Below are 25,242 nucleotides of genomic sequence, written 5' to 3'. Positions count from 1 at the left end.
AATTTTAACCTAATTAAATCATAGGTTCTATTTTCTTTTTGGATTAAAAGATAGAAGGACAAAATTGTACAATTTAGCTTATTAAGTATTAAGTTATAAATGTTTATCAAACAGTATAAATATGTTCAGCATTAAGATTCAGATATTCATATATCTCTTTTCAGTGCTTAATATTCAGCAAATTAATTGTTTCAGTATTCAGAATTCAGAGTTCAGAATTCAGATTCAGTTTTATCAAACAGAGCCTTAGTTTGATAAGAATCAAGAGATTTACTTCAACTACTTTATCTTATCTATCAAATCTATCATTGTTTGTTAATTATCTTCAAAATCTCTATCTAATTAAACAACCTAATATTTTCTATTCAAAATTCTTATCTAATTAAACAACTAATATTCTCTATCTAATGGCTTTCTACTTCTATTTTCTCCCTATTTAATGACTTTTACAATTTCTTCATACTCCCCACATCTGTCTACTCCTTATCTTTTTCCATCTGCAAATGATTATTGGTTTCAACAATATGATGATGATGGTGCCATAATACAAAATGGAGAAGAGGTCGAAGATGACGAGACAAATGAAGAAGTAGGAGAAGGATCCAAACACACTAATCAATTATTCATGCATAACCTACGTGAAGAAATTACAAACAATCATTTCTAAATTTTTTAGGTCAAATTTATATATTATATGAATTATTGGATTGTAATGTTTCTTTTAATGTTTTCACAATATATTTCTTATTTTATATTAATTTGATTTAAAAATAAATATTATAATTTTCGTACCTAACAATTTTAAGCTAATTAAATCATAGATTCTATTTCCTTTTTGGATTAAAAGATAGAAGGGCAAAATTGTATAATTTAGTTTATTAAGTATTAAGTTATAAATGTTTATCAAACAGTATAAATAAGTTCAGCATTAAGATTCAGATATTCATATATCTCTTTTCAGTGCTTAAAATTCAGCAAATTAATTGTTTCAGTATTCAAAATTCAGAATTCAGATTCAGTTTTATCAAACAGAGCCTTAGTAAGTTAATGGATTCAAACTTTAGATTTTAATTTTCAATTTTTAAACTTTAATTTTATTAAAAGCACCCTTGGAATGTTCTCGCACATGGAAGACATCTATAGTTTTGGTTCACTGTTTATGAAATGCTCGTTTGTTTTGTCCAGGACTAAAAATGTTAATAGAAATAACAACATTAGCAATTATGCTCGAGGCCTATCTTTTGATGAGGAGCAGGTTAACCCCAGTGTCATAGTGCACTTTTGTATAACTCTAATTAAGTCTTTGTGAGTAAGGGTGCGCAAATGATTGAGTTGCTCGCGAGTAGCTCGACTTGAGCTCTGTCAATATCAAGCTCGAGTCGAGTTTGAACTGATCAAGTCAAACTTGACTTCAAAGATATTTAATTCGTTAGTTCGCAAGCCGATTCGATTATATATTTTTTTATTTTTTATTTTAATAATAAAATTACATATATATTTCTAATATTTTATTATTTATTTAAAAAATTATTATTTTATTTATTTTCAAAAAATAAAATAATAATTTTTTTAACTCGAGCTCGACTCGAATTTGAGTTTCATAAAACTAAGTTGAGACTTGGCTCAATCAGGTCAAAGTTCGACTTGACTCAATTCGTTTGTACTACTATTTGTGAGTGCCCTTAGATTGTTCTCGCACATGGAAAACATCCATAGTTTAAGTTCAGTATTTATGAAATGTTCATTTGTCAAGGACTAAAAATATTAATAGAATTAGCAACATTAGCAACTATGCTCTAAGTCTTTCTTTTGATGAGCAGTGGATTGACCCTCAGTGTCATGGTACACTTTTGTATAGTTCTAATTGAGTCTTTGCTTACTAAATGCATAGTTCATACATGTGTAAATAATTAATAAAATTACCTATCGTTTCCCAAAAAATTTTTTTTAGTCAACCATTCTTCTAAAAAATAATAGATACACACTAAAACAAGTATTAATAGAATAGCATATAAGAAAAGTGCTAAGCAAAAATGATTACATTAACTACCCTTCTTGAGAAAGGTTGGGTTGTCTAGTAAAGTAAGAGGAATTGTAAATAAGATATTTTAAAATTCAAAACCTCCCATCAAAAACAAAAAAAAAAATCTTCTTAATCTATAAGTGGAAGTATCTTTACGGACAGGAGTAGTATTAAAGACAAGGGATGTGCTTTTATTCTAAAGTATGTTTTCATCATCTATGCGTGTTTAACAAATCCCTTTTAAGACTCAATGAATTATTGTATTTCAACCCAAACAAAACTTTCAAATTTTCCATAAGCTAATGTAGGTGTATAAATCTCTTTTAAAATTATGATTGCTACCCTAACTAAATAAAATACATAGGAAATACTCTACCAGTCAAAAAAAAAAAAAAGGTAAAGCACATGTTTTAAGTAAATAAGACATGTGATTCTTGGAATTTCTACAAAATCCCTTGTACTTAACCAAATTTTAAATTCTTTTAGGTTGAAAACAGGAGGTTTTCTTGACCATTCTCCTCTTGCCCTTATCCCTGACATCAATTTTCCTCATGTAGGGCAAATTTCACATGTAAACGAAACTAGTAATTAATTAAATCAAAAACTTATTTAATAAATAAACAAAGTACTAATAAAACCCAAAAAATCAATAAATAAACTAACTAAGGACTAACCAAACAATTAAACTTCGAAAACTGGGCCGCGATCATCTTGAGGCCCAAATGCATTTCAGAAAATTATAAACCCTAACTCCCTCCTCCAAGTGAGGCCTAACCTCCCAAAGCTTCCGACTTTCCCAAACAATCCATGGCGGGAGGAAAGATAAAGAAAGAAAAGCTCCGTAACGGCAGCGCCGGTGGCGGTGGTAACCCACACTTCCAAGGTGGGATACCATTCCACAAGTCAAAGGGTCAGCACATATTGAAAAACCCACTTCTAATCGACTCTATTATCCAAAAATCCGGCATCAAACCCACTGATTTCATCCTCGAAATCGGTCCCGGTACTGGTAATCTCACGAAAAAGCTTCTGGAAGCTGGAAAATCAGTCATCGCCGTAGAAGTTGACCCCCGTATGGTTCTTGAACTGCAAAGAAGGTTTCAAGGAACCCCTTTTTCCAGTCGACTCAAGGTATATCATAACAGAAATGGATTCTGGTGAAGTTTCTTTTTCGTTAATTCAATGTTTAGTGTTTGAGATTTCAACTTTGTTGGAATGCATGTATAAATCGTTCGATTTGTTTGAGGAAACTATGAATAGTTTAAGGAATCATGGGACGACGGAGCAAAAGGGCTTAAGGAATCATATAAATTAATTAGATAATGGGGTCATTTTCATAAATTGAAACCATTTTTGGGAAAAACTTTGAACAGGGGTGAGTTAAGTTTCACAGTTCATGAAAGGGCTTATCTTTTTGCTTAATGTCTAGTAAAGCCATCGCCTTGATTAGGAATTGAGCAAAAGGTTAGCCCTCATAATGGAAAATTTTGCAATAACTTTGGACAGTAAATAATTGTGAAACGTTCAATCTTGTACTATATAGTGTATAATATGTTTCTGCAGCTATATAGTACATAGTCTGCTCATTTCTCTGGGATCTCATAGCTGATTCTCTATGCATTTAATGGTGCAGGTTATACAAGGGGATGTTCTTAAGTGTGAACTACCTTACTTCGATATATGTGTGGCAAACATCCCATATCAAATATCGTCTCCACTCACTTTCAAATTATTATCACATCGTCCGTTGTTCAGGTGTGCTGTAATAATGTTCCAGCGAGAATTTGCAATGAGGCTTGTTGCTCAGCCTGGTGATACTCTATATTGTCGCCTTTCAGTGAACACACAATTATTGGCCCGCGTTTCTCATTTACTGAAAGTAGGGAGGAATAATTTTAGGCCTCCACCGAAGGTTGACTCTTCTGTAGTTAGAATAGAGCCTAGGAAACCTCTTCCCCCTGTGAACTTCAAGGAATGGGATGGTTTAGTTCGAATATGTTTCAACCGGAAGAACAAAACTCTAGGTTCTATTTTTAGACAGAAGACTGTCCTGTCGTTGCTTGAAAAGAACTACAAAACCTTGCAAGCATTGCAGCTATCCCATGAAGGTTCTTCGGATGATACTGAGATGGCTTTGGCTGTATCTGCTTTGGGAGATACATTGGAAGACTTGAGCATGGACGTTGATGATGGAAGAGATGATGAGGAAATGGAGGTGGAAGATGGAAATGCAAAAGGATCTGAATTTAAAGAGAAGGTTTTAAATGTGTTGAAGCAAGGAGATTTTGAAGAGAGAAGATCCTCAAAACTTACACAGACAGAGTTCATGTTCCTCTTATCTCTATTTAACAAGGCTGGAATCCATTTTTCTTGATACAAGCACCAGCTGCTCATGCTACATGTTTTGAGTGATTTTCTCTGCATTTTATCCACGCCCAATTTTGTTTTGTTTTTGCTCTCTTTCTTTTTTGGTAAGCATTGTAGAGATGAGGGGTATGTGTCCCAACTTTAACTTCTGTGAGAGTTTCTACGCTGTAATATATCGGGAATATATTGTGCAATTGTGTTTCTCCCTCTCAATCTTCTGTTCAATATCTTGTGCTTAAAAGCTACTAAAAATTTCCTCCTCATTCTTGTTCTGCCCAAAGGAAACTGATTAGTTGAGGACATGGACAAAAACTAATGAGATGATGGCGGAGAATGTGTTTCAAGACTACATGGAAATGGTTCATATATGTTCGCAAGTATTGACAAATCCTTAATTCTGGTTCTATCCACTTCATGAGAGCTTGATCTGAAACCAGGATGCGAGCTCACGTTTGCTGGGGAGCGGAGAGGTTTACAAACTATAAAGTACTCTAGAGTGCAAATTAGGCACCAACTCATTATTTCTATTATTTCTGGTCCTTCACTGACCAGAATTATACAATTTCAAGCATAGTTTCTCAAAAGATAAATGCAGGGGACTTGGTATCTTGCATAAAATAACAAGCTTTTGACAGGAGAATGGCATAAAAGTAAAGGTCTAATCAAATCTATGGACTCAAACCAACAATTTTTATCAGAGACTAGTTTATTACACCAAAATTGTTGCTTCTGCTCATGCATTTTGCCTACCATGTAAAGATCCAGAACAAAAGTGTCAATAGTGGATTTGTTTCCAAGCACTCTAAAACCATAACCACTAAAATTGCTTCACTACATCACCTGACCGTATAATACATTGCATCACTTGGATTGTAATAAACTAGACGTCCAGTGATACATTTCTCCTATGTACTTGACAAAACCAACTTTTTTTGAACCACACCAGCTTATAAGCTACAAAATTTTGGAGAAGGGATTATAATCTAAGGCCTCCTCATCCATGGGATTATTCCCAACTGAAATTAACTGCTTAACACTGCAGAAGTAGGTCGTTAAAACAACTGTTAACGTGTCAGCTGAAATTCCACCAGAATGTGAGAGTAGCAACCACCATCTCATTGTTTTAAAAGATGCTGTATCCGGCATCGTCACTCTGAGAACAAGTACTGAGATCTGAACTTCCTTTACAGTTCATCTTCATCTTTGTCAAGGGAAGCTGACAAATAGCTCAAAATGAAGTCGTCAATATCCCCTTCAAGCACAGAATCAGCATTTGAAACTTTATAATTTGTCCTGTGATCCTTAACCATGCGATAAGGCTGCAATATAAGTAGTAAACGAATGATAAAGGTGGCCATTCCTGGAGTAAATTTAGGAATTGCATCAAACAAGATTGGTTTTAATGCTTACATGGAGCACATAAGAACGTATTTGGTTACCAAAGGTATTTTCAGCAAGGGATTGTGTATGCTGCGCATTCATTTGAGCTTGCCGAGCCATCTCAAGTTTGTCCAAGCGGGACTGAAGTACTGCCATGGCAGAAGCCTTGTTTGAATGTTGTGACCTGTCATTTGAATAAAGAACAAAAAGTCAGGAAGAAAACTTGCAACTTAAAAACAAAAGAACAAAATGTGTATCCTGTACCTTTCATTCTGGCAAGTTGCAGTGATCCCTGTTGGAATATGAGTTATCCTGACAGCACTGTCAGTTGTATTAGCATGCTGACCACCAGCTCCACCAGAACGGAATCGTTCAATTCGGAGATCAGATTCCTTAATATGATAATGAGAAAGTCCTTCTCCAAGAATTGGTATAACAGCAACGGCAGCAAATGAAGTATGCCGGCGATTTGCGCTATCAAATGGCGAGCAACGAACCAACCGATGTGCTCCATCTTCTGCTTTGGCATATCCAAATGCGTTTTCACCATCAACTCTGATGGTTGCCCGCTAAAGAACAAATGCCAGACAAAGGTCAGATTATGCTATGACCAGGCAAATTGAACAGTCAAATGGAAAAGATAGTACAGGATCCCTAGCTCAAGCATTGGAAGCCTTGTATAAATAAACATACTGCAGGGTGATTCGAGCTCCATTATTTGAATCTAGTCATTCATCTGATACATCTAGAGCATATTTTGAGGCAACAAATCATCTATTTACAGTGAGCTAGACAAAGAATGAACTATCCTAAAATAAGGGGACTACTAATGATAACTTGTGGTGCAACAAAGCCCAGGGTTACAATGGGAAACACAAGTCATGAAGCCAGCCCTAAGCACTAAAAGTTTTATTCTCCAAATTTTATTATATACACCTCAAATTGTTCCAAATTAGTGAAGCTTATCCTTAGAACACTCACTCCTTCGTCAGAGGAGCCAAGCGCCTATGCCTCATACCAACAGACTTTCTTATCCACAATTCAGCTACAGCAAGGTACAAAGACACACGCCCACATATTTATCATCCTTAATGTCTATGTTAAGCAATACATAAGCATATATTAGAGTAACTTTACCCATTTCACCATTGAAATTGGCTTGTCTCTGATTGGAAAGTAATTTATGGCAGATTAGTTTCCTACTATATATGCATGAAACAGGAATCTTGCCTTCATGCAAAATTGTTTTGGCTAGTGCATTCGGGATAATAACCAGTGGCTTTACATGTATATTAAACAAGGAAACGTTTCAAATACCATTGCAAATGTAGCAAAGAATGACAAGGGATAGCCAATGACACCAATTGATGGGGGGTTTCAGATCCTTTAAATATAACCCATAAATTTTTGCTACATCTGAATTTTCCTAAAAAACCATAATCATGCAAACCACGTGATGCTGTGGAATCTGAAATTTATTGTTCTATTTTATGCTACGATCAAGATGTGCTCCTAAAAATGTACAGCAAGCAAAAAGAAAGCAAAGATCATGAGATTATGCACCTTGATTCCCGCAATCTCACCAGGCATTTCGTCCACTACAGTAACCCTGTAACCTCGACGCTGAGCCCACTTTTTATACATCTGCATGACCATTGAAGCCCAATCCATGCTCTCAGTACCACCAGCTCCAGCTTGTACCTAGACTTAACAACGATATTCAATGATGAATTATATATTTGATGCACACATATGCAGAAAATGCTAGAGGTAGAGAAAGGAGGACCAGTGAAGCAGTAAAGAATAAAATGTAAAATCATCCTTAGATTGATCAAACAAATAACATCTCCTTAAATTGATAACCAATACAACCACTGGCTGGACTACCTCTATGAAACAAGAGCAAGAATCATGCTCCTCCACCAATAAAGCTTCTAACTCCTTCTCTTTTACACTTCTTCTCATCTGAATCAAAGCTTTCACCGCTTCCTGCATAGAAGATTTATATATAAGACATTGCCAGCATCTACCACAACCATTCATCTAAATTTTAGACGAAGCTTATGTGGTTATCTCTAGTAGTGGTACAATTGTTTCTAGGCAGTCGGAAAAAGGCTTCATTCAGTGGAGTACAAATGTCATTAATGGAAAATATTGCACAAAGAAAGTTACACTCAAACTAATTTGTTAAAGATGACATTTATAAAAGGGAAGTTCCTGGAGAACTAAGACTAGATGCCAAAAGGTGTACATGCCTAACAAAGAAAGCATTGAGGGCCCACCAATTCCAGCTCTGGATCATTCTCCTCATGAGATAGCTTTATCATGTCAATATGTTCAAGCAGTTCTTGTTCAAATTTCTTGACTTCATTCATTTTCCCGGTAAGCAAACCATGCTCACGGCTTATCTTGCTTGCTTGAATTGGATCGTCCCAAAGGTCTGGCTTATCCAATTGGAAAGATAACATCCTCACCCTTACGAGTAAGTTTTTCCACTACAACCACGGGTAAAAAAATGCAGCGAAGAACTTTAAATTATTACGTCCAAGAAACAAAAATAATATAAGAAAATGCAGTATCTGAATCAGTCAAGCTATCCCCACTGAAACATGATTGCTCAGAGAAGAGCTAACTGGATTTTCATCCTCTTAATCCATTTTATATGCATAGCAATTCACTTTTACTATGACGAAAACAAATATTAGACGGTTCTCTAAACATACAAAATACAAAATTACACAATTTCAGCAACTCATTGGATAAACAGCTAATCATAAACAATATGTTCGGAATGGAGTATGTTTATGCCAACCTCCAGGATGCATGCCAAGCGAAATCAAAACATTTGAAATACAACAAATGCTGCACTATGATAAAATAACAGCACAAACACCTTCTCATTGCTTTGGTTAAAACATACCCAAATGATGCAAGAGAACCAAATGGAACCAACCCCAGAACTGGCCAAATTGACAGACAATACAAGCCATAAACTTGATGACCTCTTACTACTAAAGTTAAAATTTTTATTGCACAAATGAAGCAAGTTTTTCCAATGCGATATTTACATACAAGTCCATATATTTACAGTTATACCTTCAGGCGTTTCTTGATAAGATGAATGGACTGAGCAATTGCAGAGGCATGGCTCTTCCAATCACTCTCATCTTCATCAAGAATAGTCCAATTATTAGCTATAATACCATCCACAGTAAGCCCATCTGAAGTTGAGGGCTCAATAGCAGTCTGGGACTGAGAACCATAAAACCGTCCATTACATAAAATCCCAGGTGGGATTTCCAATCTTTGAAGCGATGATGAAGAGCACCCACTATTCTTTTTCCCCAAATAACCATACCCAGAAGGCAAAACTGAGTGATTTTGACTTGAAGGGGAGGAATTGTAAGACTGAGATTGAGTCAGAGAGGAAAGAAGTTGGAAACAGAATTGGGGTTTGAACAGGTGGTTTTGTTCAAGAAATGCTGATCGCTTCAGTATCAAAGATATCATCTTTGGTCATACGAATCGGTGCTGTGGAATCTGCAAGTTGTTTACGCGTTCAGCACAAAAATTGCTATGGCACCGGGGGGTTTAAGGCTTTTTTCGGGCCAGGTGTTTAAAGATTTGGACGGCATTTCAGCGCATCGAATAAGTCAATCCTAGTCTACATTTTCAAATGTTTTGAAAATTTTAGGGAAAATAGCCAAATTCATCTCTAAATTTTTTATTAATGTCGATTTAATCCCTAATTTTTGTTTTCGGCCAATTTGATCCCTACACTTATATTATGGTTTCAATTAAGGATCTCTACGGCCGTGTCACCACGGAAAATAGATCAAACTCCACATTGACCAATTAAACTGGGGTATTTTAGGAACTTTCAGATATCTCCTCCCTCTATTATCAATTCCTATCACTTACCACCCACCTCCTCCTTCTACTCCTACCCTTCTTCTCCAACCTCTCTATTCCCTCAATCTATCATGTCAATCATCTTTGTTGCTGCCCTCTAACTAGTCCTTGAGCAGCCCAAAACACAATCCTTCTTACATCGAAGAAGAGGCTTCCTTTTTCAAAAGAGATAGCAGTAAAAGCTTCTCTCTTTCTTTCTTCTACACAGCTATAGCCATTCCAAGTTCAAAGCAGGAATCAAAGGATTATCCCAAGCAGCCATCAAAATGACTTTTGTTGTGATGGATGATGAGTGTTAGGCGAAGCCATGAAATCCTTGTTAGTTTATTGGGAAATTTTGGCCTTGCTGAACTTGTACACTACAAAAATAATATGGATACATTGAAATAAAGTTTTTCGTAGCTTTGGGTATAAGTGATACATCAAATCATACATGTGACGACCCCACCTCCTTCTAGGGTGTACCCTAAAAGTTAGTGGATTATCTGTCTGACTCTCGTCAGGACTCATTAATTTTACATTAATTTCAGAGATAACATTTGATAAACTCTCATTAATCTTATATTAACTTCAAAGATAACATTGTGGTATACTAAAACCACATGTTCAAATGTTTTTCAATGCCAAGTTTAGTACAAAACTTCAACCATGGTATGATACTAGATAATTTACAATCACAAAAGACTTTATGTTAACTTCCTAAGCTCCCTCGTTCGTTTCTCGACCACCAACTCCTGTAAGAAAAACAAAATTAAAGGGTTGAGCTAACGCTCAGTGAGGTTTCCATGCAAGCAACAATCAATAAGTACTTAAACCAGAAAAACCAATAACAAAATTAAGCAACTAAGGAACACTTCACTGAACAATCACTTTTAAAGGATACGGTGCTCGCATTAGAGCCACTTCCTTCTAAGAGTCATTTCAATGTCATTAAGGATTCATTTCAGTGTCAAGAGATACTCATTCCAATTTCATTGTACATTCATTTCAATATCATTGCACACTCAAACCATTCACCTCCTTATGTCCTCCAAAACAATAAACAATCCCCTACATTCAATAATCAGTTCAATAATCTCTCAACTTCAGGGTAATACTCGAGTATACCGAAACATTTATCCAAATCTTCCGTCCTATCTGACCAAGCCCTTTGGTGGCTCGAATAGTCCGTTGAACAAAGAGTTTTGGGGCCCAGTTTAGCCGATGTGGTAAAGTACACATACGGCTTATATTCATGCAAACTTACAGTAACATTTAGTCAATTATTAACCTTCAAACTCAACTAAGCCGAGTGCGATAAGGTACACTTTCGACTTAGAAAGCGAGGGACAATTGAGATACACTTTACAATGAATCATTAGCAATATTCCATAATAAACACATTTATCACATAATTTCACTTAAGTAAACATAAACAGTTAAACACTCACCAAATATCCAAATAAATTACTCTCGAGTCTCGGGTTTGTTTCTTAACTCACAGCTATCCCCTGAGACAATTATAACTCTAAAGTAAATATACAATTTGTAAATGTTCATTTACCATTTATTACCCTATTATTTGAATTATTAAAATCAAGTTTGACTTTAAAATACAAAATATACTATATTCACTATTTATCCTACATTCTATCTCGAAACTTATTGACTTTATCATTTTAACCAAGAAATATACATATATTCCAAGTTTAAAGTCTTGTAAAACGTTTAGACTAAGATTAAATCATTTTCTATCCAATATTCAAGGATTAAGGCAAATGAACTCTTCATTTGTTCCATTTAAGCTAAACTAGATTCTAAGTTGTTTGTAGTTTGGGTTTTGTTCCACTACACCAGCCCCCCAAGTTTTTAGTTCTATAAAATATTCATGAAGACAAGGTTAAGAGGTTATAAGCTGTTTTATGTATATAATTACTACAAAGTTATCTTAGAATTTCCGAAAACATCATGGAAGACTTAACTCATCACTGTTTCGGCCAGCAAGTAAAATTTCCAGCAATATCATTTCAAAATGTTGAACAAAGCTCCACTGTTTACTTGCTTAAAACACTAATATCTTAGTATGCATTCTGTCCAACACAAACCAAGGCAAATAACACTTAATTCCAGCAAATGGATTAGCCAAGAAATCATATATATACTAATATGTCATCAGCTAAGTGTAACAGTCATCAATTGGCAATTCAACATATGACTACTTCCTTAATTTCTTCTATGTTAACTCCAACTTAACATGCAAAACATGACTATCAAGCTATAAAGTAGCCTTAAATAGAGCATATAAAAGTTCACAACTAAAATTCGAAAGAAGATTGATTAAAAGTTCATTTCTCTATCTCGGCTTTCCTAACAGGTTCCATTAGCTTTTAATCAAGAATTTTCCCATTAGTCTCTTCATTTTGCACTCAAATCTAACAAGCATGATAAGATGGAAATGTTATACAATGAATTAAACCTCAATGTAGAAGTTTAGAACCAGAATCCATGAAGAACCTGGGATAATTTCTTATTCTTTCCTTCGGCCAACCTATCTGCATTAAATTGAACTCAACTTTCCTTCAATGTTCATTTAGTTTATACTCATTTTTGTCTTGCTTGATGAAGTTAAGAGGCTTTATGATATACTACAACTTAATACAATAGTTTAAAAGCCAAAGTTTGCAGAGGACAGCTAGAGTAACAAGAACACTTGCAGCAGATTGTTCATTCTTCCTTTAAAATTCCCTTTAGTTTCAATTCATTTCTGTCTCATTTGTAGGAGTTAAGTAACTTATGACATGTTACAATCCTATACGTGAGTCCGGAAGTTAGATTTTCAAAGGACAACCAGAGTTTCCTTCTTTTCCCTCTCGGTTGGAGCTAATGAATTTTCAGCATGGCAGTAGTTTATTATTTGACACTTCCTGAACTTTTCCTTTTCAGTTTTAGGTCTCAATCACTCATACAGAGGTTATTTATTTAGCGACAGGTTATCCTTAGCTAAACATGGGAGTTTATGACCAGATTCCAGAAGAAAATTGAATCAAATCCCATGTCTGCGTAAGGCTACAAAATCTGAAGCATAGCAGTATGCATCAGATTCTTTCAAGCTCAATCCTTACTATTTCATGCTCACTTTCTCATGCATGAAGCAACCATGATGCCATGCATCATGTTACAGTTTAGCATAGGATATCAGAGTCATGGTTTACCGGATTCAACAGCAATCTTTCCATTTCTTTTTTGATAACAGGCTACACAACCAATGCCTATCTCACAGCTAGAAGTCAGAATTTTCCTCCAACTAGCTATCAGTTCTAAACAAATTTCTTTGCAGTAAAACTCAATTTTCTTCACTAGAATCCAGCCTGCAACATACGTATTCAAGTGAACCAGATGCTTAAGTGGTTATCACACAAATTTTCCATCATTTATAAGCTGGAATTCAACAACAGCTTCTAATTCCCTCCAAATCTGTCCAACAGTTTTATCTCCTTCAAAACAGAGTTTCACCTTGACTAAAGACCCATTTTCTTTGCTAAATTCACATGCAGCTCGTATTTTAATCCTTTTATACCGAATAAGCAAGAGATTATTGCAGATTCTTACTTTTTCCTCCTGAGTTTCGATGTTGCAGACTGTTCATGTTTCTAATTCAATTCCTCAAGTCTTACTCCTGCCTTCCTTACGTTTGGCTTGTGGTGTTGAGGTTACAAGCTGGGGAAATGAAGCGAGCCAATGTTTATCTCCTCTCCCTCAATCTCTCGGTTGCAGGCTGGTAGCAAGGTGAAACCAGAAACATTTTCTTTTCCTCTCACTCGGTTGTGTTTTGAGATGAATGGTGTGACCGAATCTCTCTCTCAATTTTGTTCCTAGTGCTCGGTTGGTAGGGAGAGAATTGAGCATACTTCTTCACTCGACTGACCACTCAAAGTTTCTTCATTCGGTGGTTGATCATTCTAGAGTTTCCCTCATTCGGTCACTGCTTACTCAGCAATTTTGGTAGTGACAGGGTGTTGAAGCCTGTACAGTAATAAAAATAAACCTAATTGCCAGTTAAAGTAGCCAACAACCGATTCCAAGTACTGGAGCAGGGGCTTTAGATGTGCAATGGGTTACTTGATTCACCCTGTTCCCGAAGAGTTTGCTGGATCCGATATACCCAAATGGGATGGCTTTTTCCACAAATAATTATGAATTTATAGACAGGGCAAGTAGGGTCGTATCCTCAGGGACTGGGGGTATTTGTCTTTTAAGAAATCCAAAGTAATACAGGGGTGATTTTATATAAACGACGACAATCAGAGAAATTCACATAAAAAATAAAAATAAATAACTAACTAGAAATTAAATGACAATTCGCTAAATTTAGAGTAACAATAATTAAAGGTCTAAAACAATTAAAATAAGAAGACAATTAAAAATAAAATAAATAACTAACTAAAATCAAATGATAATTCACTAAAATCAAGGTAATAATAATTAAAGGTCTAGCCAAGAAATAACTTTAGCAATGGTTTACCTAATTGATCATCGATGCACAAGCAATTCTAATTATTTATTAATAAATAAGTTATAACTGCCAAACAAGTGATAACAGCCAACCCCTCCTTACTGTGTCAGTGATTAAGGTACGCTCGTTAATCACTGCTCTAATTAAGAAATAATTCTAGATACGCCCATAAGATTTAATTCCCCAATAGCCTTACGTATTAGAGGAGCCCTATTCTAACCAAATAACGCACTATCAGAGTTATTTCAGATTAGCCCGCGTATCCCTCTGACACAAATCTAATCATGCCAGTTGTTACTAATTCAAGGTAATTAAACAATTACGGATTTAATGCCCTAATTGATAATAGATTACCAAATTAACTAATTATCCGAATCCAAGACAATCAATTAATTAAATAATCATAAGTATTGCAATCAGGGAATAAGCGAATACCAGTAAATAAAAGAAAAAGATAAAATTAAATCGATCTCACAATTTTTAAGCGAACCAAAGCCTCCGTTGTTCCTTGGCTAGAGAAGGGAATTTAGTTCATTCCCAATGCGAAAGACCCACACGAAATCGAAGAGAAAGCAGCGGCCATTGATTGGAAAATGGGCAAATTCAATTCGATCGAAGGAATAGAGAAATGCAAAGTTACAGAGGATGATTGATTGACTATTTGATTCCTACTTGTCTTGACATACGAAAAAGGGAAAGGAACTAATAAGAGCTATAAAGGAAGACAAGTCAGAAGCTAAGCTAAAGGATGAAAAACTAAAGAGAAACAAGATAGTGCCCGTCCTCTGCTCTCAATTCCTAACTAAGTAGCCTCCTGCTACTGTGCGGCGACCCCCCATGGAGCCGAAGACTCTCTGCGTTTCATTTTCTCCAGCAATTATCAAAATGGGCCAAAGTTTTCCTTTGCCAACAATGCCTCTGGAATAAGCTTTGTGACTTGGAATCCTTACCTATCAAATTGGCACTTATTATCATATTTTCGTTCTATTTTCTGAAATAAATACAAAATATTAAAAGTGAGTAGAATCCAACAATTAATCCACATTAGCTCAGGTAATAGGAGAAATTAATAATAAAATAAATAATAAAATCGTAACATATCAATTCCCCCCACACCTAAACCATGCTTGCCCTCAAGCATGATAACATCAAACAAATGCCAAAATTTGACAATGGCTATTGCTCTATCTACTATATTGTCAAGATACCAAGAAAAATCATATATCAAGCATTAGTGATCAAAATCCGAAAAACATCATCCTGATTAGCTTCTACACCACAAACTCCTTCAATTCCAGGTTAATCAATATAAGAAAAAGGAATGGCGCACAATATTTATCAGCAAATGGTCCAAATATTAACCAAAATCTCCACATTAAAATCATAAATCGGCAAGCTGACTTCTATCACACACTAACACAACCTACATTTTTTTTCCGTTTTCTATTATTTATTTTTCTCTTTTTTTTTCTTTTTTTTTAAGTTAGCACAAAAGACTTAGTCTCTTGCAATTGGAGTCTTTTAATGCGAACTCCGACATTTTTCAGATGAAGGAGCCCAATTACTCAGCTCCTATCGCTATACAACCACGTATTCATAGAAATTACTACTTTTTGACGCGAGAATCGATATTTTTGGTGAAAATCCCCGGTTACTCGGTAGTAACAATTAGCGGAGTACAGTCAACTCTTATTTACAACTAGATAACACAATAACTCAAAATAACACCTTAAAAAAAACAAAAACAGCAGCTAACCTCATTTTTTTTCAAACATGGAGAACTAAAGTTAATATTGGACCAATTCACATGAAAAATGCCAACAATCATTCCCTATGCCTAGAAAAGTTAACAAAGATCTCAAAAGAGTCAAGCAATCACCGATATTCACCAAAGAGATATTTTTGGACTTAACCACATTAACTCGATACACTTTTATTAAAACTTGGCAATAGTAGAATTAGAGTCAACAATCTAACATCAAATTTTTGCCTTCACATGAGAGTTAAGCACTAAAAAGGAAGAAGGAAAATGAACGAAAGATAGACAAATAACAAACTAAAAATAATGAAAAAACACCTAAAAACTAAAAACTACTAAAAACTAGAACCACAACTGATCCCCCCACACCTAAACGATACATTGCCCTCAATGTAGCAAATAAACACCAAAAGTAGGAGAGAGGGCAACAAAACTTCCCTAAAATCAAGTCAAAGTGGTGGGTGGTAACCAAATTGCGGCGTAAGACCCGCATGCTACATGAATGCTGCTACATTCTGCGCCATGAAATGCACGTTGTGATCAATATTGATCATCCGAACCTCTGAATTCTGAACTTAAGTCTGAAGTTGATTCCAGTCAGCAGCCCCAGGGGGTGGAAGAGGCACAAAGGAGGAGGGGCCAGCAATATCCTTGGTAGATCCACGGAACGAAGAGGGCCCCGCTCGTGTCGAATGGTGCATACCCGGTGCTCGTATTGGTCCCAGAAGGGTAAACTGATAAAAATCATTGGGTAGGCGCTCGACAACTCCCATTTTCTCTAAGCATTCCATGTCCAAAAACTCCATCTCGAAAGCCAAATGCAGGTCGTGGTCTTGAAGATTAAGAACTCCCAACTGTACCGCCAAGTGTGTGATGTAGGGCACGAGGATTAGGGGTTTGTTCTTTTTGGCTAAAACGGTCTTGAGCTGTGCCGCCAACCAACACTCCAAGTTGACCTTGATATTATTTTTCATACTTCAGATGAAGAAGAACTCGAGTCGAGAGAGTATACCGGAACTGTCTCTGCGACCAGAGTAGCTGTAGGCTAGGAATCGCTGAACATATCGGGCACTAGGGTCCTTAACAAAGGAGCTCCTAGACCTAAAAGGGTCATACCGATGCCGGTCGACAGAAATGTCCTTCCACACATCGTGGTAGCTAGAGAGAAATGGTTCTACATAATCACAGGCACTCTCAGCGTACTCCCTAGTCTCGGCATACTCTGGAGTAATGAATTCAAATGCCAGATTAAACTGGGTAATGGAGAAATTGAACTCCTGACCCATTAGACGGAAATGAATGACATTTGGGGTATCAACAGTGTACCTTACAGGTAACTCAAACTCAAATATGGAGTAAAATTCCCGAATCAGCTCGACAAAAGCGGGATAAGAGATATCAAGATACGAGCGCCACCCGATGGCGATAAACATTTGCTCAATCTCCTCTCGTATGCCGAGGGCACCCACAGAAAGTTTCTCCCAAGATTTGCAGGGTATGATATGCCGCTCACACACTTTGGCGTATCTCTGTTGATCAGTGGGTCTAGTGAAATTCAAATGCCCCCCAAAGTAAGCGGGGGCATTCATAGGAGCATCCTTATCCCTACACAAGCGGGATCGAACACTAGAAGAGAATGGTTGATTGGTAGGTGTATTTACGGGAATGGAGGGTTGGGATGAGGGCTGAGATTGAGAGGCTCTAGACCTAGAAGATAATTTTGGTCTCACCATTACCTCAAACTGTCAACTCAAATCAATAAGAACCAAAATATCTAGTACACAAAAGCACTACTAGTAGATACCGAGCAATAGCAAAGATGTTACCCTCAAATATTGATCCAATAACTAGAAAAAATCCAAATCTCCAAAGAAAGTCAACAGAGCACTAAAATTACAGTAAATAAAACAAGCAGAGGAACCCCAAGTAGGAACCCAGTCCACCGAAGTTAATAAGCAACCCAGGAAATAAATAAGTCTGTAAATGAGGCAGCAATTTGCACAATTGATTAGACCAAAATCACAGACAATGCCCCTCCAAATCAGCAATATAAACCAACAGCCAAAGTGTCCCTAACAAATCAACTGAAAACTACCAACCTCAACAAGTAAATCAAGCGGCGCAGGTTTCCCAAGTCAACAGGCAATTCAGAAATAAGTCAACCGAAATCTCAGTAGAAACCTCAATGAAATTAGCAAATGAAAGCAAACGTCAGAATAATCCCAAGAAATTGAGCAATTGAAATCTACGGCAGCGCACTTGAAAGCAAAGAAATCAACTAGTAATGTTGTACTCAACCCAATAAGCCCTGTTGGTTCTCAAATGGGCAATTAAGAACAACCACAATAGCAAGGAACCCCTCCAAACAATGTAACTCAATTTAATCAGATAATGCGGCAACGGAGTTTCCAATTGAGTCCAACAATTAAGTCCAAGAAAATATTACCCCAAATAATTGGGTATGAGTGTGAGAGGGGTGAATACCTCCACCGTTCGTGAAAAAGAGAGAGAGCGCAAAGGGGAAGGGCGGGTGGTCATGGCGCGAACAGCGGCGGCATACCAGTGGAGATGCGCGCGAGCCTGTGGTCGCTTCCGGAGAGAAGAGAGAGCGAGAGGTCGGCGGATAGCAGTGGAAAGAGGAGGCGGCACGCGCTTCGCGTGGTGAGGTGGCAGCGGCAGGCTGCTGTGGAGGAACGGGTGGCGCACTGCCCGAGGGTCCAGAGAGAAACAGAGGCCACGGCTGTGGCGGCGTGCGACGTCGAGTGGCGGTGGTCACGGGTGCATTGGTGGAAGGCTGCATCTGGCTGGAGATGCGAGAAAAGAGATAGAATGTGGCTAGTGGCGAATCATGGGGTCACGCGGTAGTATGCGGTGCTGTCGGAGTAGGCAGCCGCGTGATGGGGCGCGCGCGCGAGATGGGGAAGATGGCGACGGGCATGAGGCTTCGAGCGACACATAGGAGAACAGGGGAGAAGAAAGAAAGAAGAAAGAAGAAAAAGAAAGAAAGAAGAAAGAATAAAGAAAAAAGAAAAAAGAAAGAAAGAAAGAAAAAAAAGAAAAAAAGAAAAAAGACAAGAAAATAGTTTTTGGTCTTTTTGTTTTCCATTTTTTTTCATGTTTAGATTTTTTTTTTAAATCCTAATTTTGGAAATAAAAAATTATGGCTAAACAGAAAGACTTTTTTTTATAAAAAATTTTTAATTTAAATAATTTGTTATTTTTTTGTTTAATTAATTTTTTTATTTTTTATTATTTATTTTCTTTATTTTCTTCTTTTTTTTTGAATACTATTATTATTACAAAACTTATTTTCGAAATTCAAAATTAGAGACTAATAGGAAATCGAAAACTGTCATCGAGTTTTTAATACTTGCTTTTCCCGCGAACGTGACGTGGGCACGTCAAAAAGGCAGGAACCCTTCTGACCGTGAGCTCTCCATACGACTTGACGCGGGCACGTTATGTCAGAGAGACACCCACGAATCGTCAAGAATGAAAATTGAAATCTGAAATCAGTCAAACTTAAGGAAAACATATTTAAACTACTACACAAAACCAAACAAACAATTAAAAGAGATTGGATTGCCTCCCAATGAGCGTCTTTCTTTAATGTCTTCGGTTAGACACGGCAAAGCGTCCCTAATTGGGACACGGTGGTGCATCTAGGCGTATCGTCTCCACTTTTCCCCTTGAAAAACCTTCGTAATAATGCTTGAGACGGTGTCCATTCATCACAAACTTATTGTCTGTCTTAGCACTCTGGATTCCAACTGCACCATAGGGAAAGACGTGAGTGACAATAAAAGGTCCAATCCAACGGGAACGTAGCTTACCTGGGAAGAGTTTCAACCTGGATTGGTACAGGAGGACCTTATGACCAATTTCAAAGGTTTTCCTAGAAATTTGTTGATTATGAAATGCCCGGCTTTTCTCCTTGTAAATTAATGCATTCTCGTACACTTCGTTCCAAATCTCCTCTAATTCTTGCAAATCCAACTTTCATTGAGCACCGGCCTCTTTTAGATTCATGTTACACTATTTTATTGCCCAAAAAGCCTTATGTTCGAACTCCACTGGAAGGTAATATGGCTTCCCGAATACCAATCTGTATGGTGACATCCCAATAGGAGTCTTGTACGCAGTCCGATAGGCTCAAAGTGCATCTTCCAACCTTGACTCCAGTCCTTCCTATCGGATCGTACCATTTTCTTCAAGATGGACTTAATTTCTCGATTCGATACCTCCGCCTGACCATTGGTTTGAGGTGGTACGACGTTGAAACCCTATGGAGTACACCGTACTTGCGAAACAGTGCGGCTATGATTTGTTGCAGAAGTGCGTCCCCCTATCACTAACAATGGCTCTTGACATCCCGAAACACACAAAAATATTAGACCTAATAAAATCTATAACCACTTTCGAATCATTAGTCCGGGTGACCTTAATCTTCACCCATTTAGACACATAATCGACTGCTAACAAAATATATATAAAATCAAATGAGGTAGGAAAAGGCCCCATAAAATTTATACCCCAGACGTCAAAAATTTCGACAAAAATCAACGGGACTTGGGGTATATGATCTCTACGGGCTATATTACCTACCCTTTGACATCGATCACATCACTTACAAAACACATACGCAGTTTTAAACAAAGAAGGTCAATAAAACCCATTTTCTAGTACCTTATGAGCAGTTATCTTGGGTCCAAAATGGCTTTCACAGGCAAAAGTATGACAAATACTCAAAAATGACTGAAATTCAAATTCACTCACATATCGTCTCATCAACTGGTCAGCACATTTCTTCCACAAGTACGTGTCATCCCAGATGAAATATTTGGCGTCGCTTTTCAATTTATCCCTATTCAATTTTGGCCAACCTGCAGGGAAATTACCCATTACTAAGTAATTAACTAAATCAGCATACCAAAGAGTTGAGAATTTAGAGAAAATAAATGCTCTTCAGGGAATGCATCCTTTAATGGCTCGTTCTCCTCTCCAACTGGTATGTTACTCAAATGGTCGGCTACTAGATTCTCTGAGTCTCTTTTATCCCTTATCTCCAGGTCAAATTCCTGTAGGAGCAATATCCACCTTATAAGTCTCGATTTTGCATCTTTCTTGGTCCTTAGGTACTTTAACGCTGTATGATCAGAAACTATAATAACTTTAGTACCTAACAAATATAACTTCGAGGAGCTTCTTCTCAGTAGTGGAGTAGTTTAATTGAGCTCCGTTCAAGACTCGGGATGCATAGTAGATGACGTGAGTTGCCTTTCCCACTCTTTGTCCCAATACAGCACCTACAGCATGATCACTGGCATCGCACATGATCTCAAATGGCAAACTCCAGTTAGGGGGTTGGATGATTGGAGGTGAGGTCAACAGCTTCTTTAACGTGTCGAAAGTTCTCTCACATTTGTTATCGAATTCGAAAGTCACATCTTTTTATAAGAGTTGAAACTGCGGGGTTCCAATCTTTGAGAAGTTTTAGATGAACCTTCGGTAAAATCCTGCATGTCCAAGAAAAAAGCGTACTTCCCGCACACTCGCGGGGTAAGGTAAAGCAGATATAACATCAATTTTCACCCTGTCAACTTCAATACCTTTAGAAGACACAACATGACCTAAGACTATTCCATGGTCAACCATAAAATAACATTTTTCCCAGTTAAGCACAAGATTAGTCTCTATACATTTCAACAGAATCGGTTTCAGGTTATTTAGACAGGTATCAAAGCTATCACCGTATACATTGAAATCGCCCATGAAAATCTCAATGATTTTTTCAACATATTTAGGAAAAATGTTTACCATATATCTCTGGAATGTTGCAGGTGCATTGCACAACCCGAAGAGCATCCGTCTATAAGCAAAGGTCCCGAATAGGCACGTGAAAGTCGTCTTTTCTTGATCCTGTGGTGCAATTACTATCTGAAAATATCCTGAAAATTCATCCAAGAAACAATAGTAAGCCCTACAGCTAAGCGTTCAACCATTTAGTCAATGAAAGGGAGAGAAAAATAGTCATTTTTGGTAACGGCGTTCAGCCTACGATAGTCAATACACTGCTTCCATCCAGTGGGTTTGCGCACTGGCACGAGTTTACCCGTTTGATTAGCCTCTACCGTCACTCCTGCCTTCTTTGGGACTACCTGGACCGGACTAACCCATGGGCTATCTGATATCACGAAAATGATCCCCACATCGAGCAACTTCAAAATTTCTTTCTTCACCACTTCCATCATAAGGGGGTTGAATCTCCTTTGAACTTACCGTACGGGTTTGGCATCTTTTTTCAACCTAATCCGGTGCATATAGATGGAGGGGCTGATTCCCTTGATGTCGATGATGGTCTACCCTATCACCTCTTTATGCTCTCACAGAACCTGGATTAACTTCTCATCTTGGGTATCTGATAGTGTAGTTGAGATAATCACCGAGAGTGTTTCGTTATCGCCCAAATACGCATATTTCAAGTGCTCCGGCAGGGGTTTCAATTACAACACAGGTGCCTGCACCACAGATGGTAATACCCTTTGGTGAGGTTCGGGAATGAAAATAGGTGAGACTTCATACCTTTTCGTTTTGGCTGGCAACGAGTGGAGTGCCCCTATTGTGCATTTCAAATCTTCACTCCACTCTACCTCAGGAGTTGTCTCCAACTCGAGGTGTTTAGTTAAAACAACCTCCAACTCATCCCTGTCAACAGTTTCAAACACTTTCTGCACCGCAGGATCAATAGCACTCACAGGAAAAATAGAACTAAAGTTAGAGTTAAGGGATATTTCATATTATCAAAAATATTAAAATGCATAATTTTTCCATCAAACTCCGTGGACAAGGTACCCTTATTAACATCAATTTTTGTCTGTGCTGTGCTCAAGAATGGTCTACCTAATAGCAAAGGTGAGAGATCAGGGGAGTGATCATCATTCATATCGAGTACATAAAAGTCAGTTGAAAACACCAAATCATTAATTTTTACCAACATATCTTCAACCAACCCATTAGGATATACATTAGTTCGGTCAGCTAATTGAATGATTATCTCAGTTTCTTTTAATGGATCTAGATTCAGAGAAACATAGATAAATTTAGGTATTACATTAATTGACGCCTTTAGGTCCAACATGGTCTTTCTAATCAAAGTGTTACCTATCCTACAGGGGATAGTAAACATACTTGGGTCCCCACATTTCGGTGGAAGTTTGCTCTATAGGACCGCTGACACATTCTCCCAAACAATAACTTTTTCATCTCTCCTCAGTCTCCTTCGATTGACGCACAAGTCCCTCAAAAACTTTGCGTACTTCGGCACCTGTTTGATTGTGTCTAACAGGGGGATATTGATCTCTACCTTGCGGAACACCTCCAATATCTCTTTCTCCTTATCCTATTTTTTCGGTTTCTCCAACCTGCTAAGAAAGTGAGGCGGCTTAGTTTTAGCTGTAATGATTGGGTCTGGAAGTACCTTTGGATTTGTACCATTACTGTCCTCCTTCTCAAGCTCATTTTCGATCTTTTCGTCATCCTTGTCCTTAAGGATCACAGGTTCAAGCCCCTGAATTTCCTTCTCGCTCCTTAGGGTCATCGCGCTTATGTTCTTCGGGTTCAATTCAGGTTGAAACGGCAATTTACCTTGGATTTGGTATTCCAAACGGTTGATTGTTATGACCATTTGATTCATCTAATTTTGCATGGATTGCATCTGGCTCATTTGATTTCTTATATTATGCAGTTCGGAGTCTGTCTTCTGTTGATGTTGTGCGGTGGTAGCCATCAGTTGTTTCATCATCTCCTCCAAAGATGGACTAGAATTCAGTGGCGGAGGTGGTCGGGATTGGTACTACTGCTGGTACCCTTGTTGTCAATTCGGCACAAAGTTAGACTGCCTGTTCCCTTCATAGCTGAGGTTGGGATGGTCTCTCCAACCCGGGTTATATGTATTCGAGTACGGGTCATTGGCCTTTCTTGGCGCAGGCGCGTGACCAGCCGTGTTTACTTGCTTTGCACTTTTCTCTTGAATCATTGGACACATCTCCGTAGAATGACCCATACTAGTGCAAATCCAGCACACCTTAGTCTGAGATGCACTTCCTACAGCCAGTTGTCTAACAAAATAAGTCAACTGCTAGATAGAGGATGTCTCTACCTCATTCACCTTGTGTATTGGGACATCCTCCCTTATACCAAACTATTGCAAATTCTCAGTCATTCCCTCAATTAGCTCCTACGCTGCTCGAGGGGTTTTGTTCACCAGTGCCCCTCCACTCGCAACATCAATTATACTCATGTCTCTGAAGAGTAGCCCCTCGTAAAAATATTGTTTGAGCAACTGTTCACTTATTTGGTGCTGGGGGCACTTGATACACAACTTCTTGAATTGCTCCCAATAATCATAAAGCGACTCCCCTGGGTGCTGCTTGATATCACAGATCTCCTTTCTTAGACTTGCAGCTCGAGACGCGGGAAAATACTTGTCTAAAAACTTTTTCTTTAACTGGTCCCATGTGGTGATAATACCTGGGGGTAGGTAGTACAACCAGTCTTTTGCGTCTTTCAAGGAGAAGGGGAATGCCCTCATTTTTATCTGCTCTTCTGTGATTTTCGAGAGTTTCATACTGTTGTACACGACATCAAAATCCTGCAAATGCTTATACGGCTCCTCACTTGATAATCTATGAAAAGATGACAGAAGATGAATTAGCCCAGATTTTAACTCAAATGGGGTGTTATCATTTAAACTGGGGAAAGTAATGCATAAAGGCTGCTAAGTTAAATAAGGAGGAGCCCATTCCCTTAATGTTCGTGCATTAGCCATAGTGACTCTTTCTTGCTCCGAGTCACTCAAAGTGTCACCAAACGAATCTGTTGGTTCAACTTCTAGCTCAGGTCTCTAAGATGCAGCACTGGAGTGCTCTTCTCTGATTTGTTTGATCTCTTTTCTTATTTTACGCGCAGTCTCTCTACCTCGGGGTTGAAAATTAACTCACCTGTATGAGAAGAACGAGGCATACACTCGCAAAGTATCAGAAAATTAGAACAAAAATGAATTTAAAAAGAAAAAAATAACTGACACCAGTCCCCGGTAACGGCACCAAAAATTGACAGGGTGTCGAATCCTGTACAATAATAAAAATAAACCTAACTGTCAGTTAAAGTAGCCAACACTCGATTCCAAGTATTGGAGCAGGGACTCTAGGTGTGCAATGGGTTACTTGATGCACCATGTTCCTGAAGAGTTTACTTGATCCGATATACCCGAATGAGATGATTTTTTTCACAAATAATTATGAATTGGTA

The 25,242-nt window shown here is 37.6% G+C and overlaps 2 protein-coding genes and 1 non-coding gene across 4 annotated transcripts; 2 read left to right on the top strand and 1 right to left on the bottom strand.

Moving 5' to 3' along the window:
• Nucleotides 1-2,715: 2,715 nt before the first annotated feature.
• LOC113727786 (ribosomal RNA small subunit methyltransferase-like) lies at nt 2,716-4,603 on the top strand. Its single transcript, XM_027252132.2, has 2 exons — nt 2,716-3,154; nt 3,657-4,603. Exons 1-2 carry the CDS (start codon nt 2,831-2,833, stop codon nt 4,395-4,397), a joined length of 1,065 nt encoding a protein of 354 aa, XP_027107933.1. The 5' UTR covers nt 2,716-2,830; the 3' UTR covers nt 4,398-4,603.
• A 458-nt stretch (nt 4,604-5,061) lies between these two features.
• Nucleotides 5,062-10,041, bottom strand: LOC113727785 (peptide chain release factor PrfB2, chloroplastic-like). 2 transcript variants are annotated; one of them, XM_027252129.2, is made up of 7 exons: nt 8,867-10,038; nt 8,053-8,265; nt 7,658-7,759; nt 7,334-7,471; nt 6,035-6,339; nt 5,801-5,954; nt 5,062-5,709 (listed from the first exon to the last, which is right to left on the bottom strand). In XM_027252129.2, exons 1-7 carry the CDS (start codon nt 9,278-9,280, stop codon nt 5,575-5,577), a joined length of 1,461 nt encoding a protein of 486 aa, XP_027107930.1. In that variant the 5' UTR covers nt 9,281-10,038; the 3' UTR covers nt 5,062-5,574. The 2 variants fall into 2 exon arrangements, with proteins under 2 accessions (XP_027107930.1, XP_027107931.1); XM_027252130.2 differs by lacking the exon at nt 8,053-8,265 and having other exon boundaries at nt 8,867-10,041.
• Nucleotides 10,042-24,284: 14,243 nt separating this feature from the next.
• LOC113728281 (small nucleolar RNA R71) lies at nt 24,285-24,391 on the top strand. The gene has a single exon (XR_003458010.1). It is a non-coding gene; the product is annotated as a small nucleolar RNA R71 (small nucleolar RNA).
• Nucleotides 24,392-25,242: the final 851 nt, after the last annotated feature.

This window comes from Coffea arabica, chromosome 2c, assembly GCF_036785885.1.
Source record: "Coffea arabica cultivar ET-39 chromosome 2c, Coffea Arabica ET-39 HiFi, whole genome shotgun sequence".
Classification (NCBI taxonomy): Eukaryota; Viridiplantae; Streptophyta; class Magnoliopsida; order Gentianales; family Rubiaceae; genus Coffea; species Coffea arabica.
The sequence above is the reverse complement of the archived record's forward strand: the minus strand, read 5'-3'. Positions and strand labels throughout refer to the sequence as shown.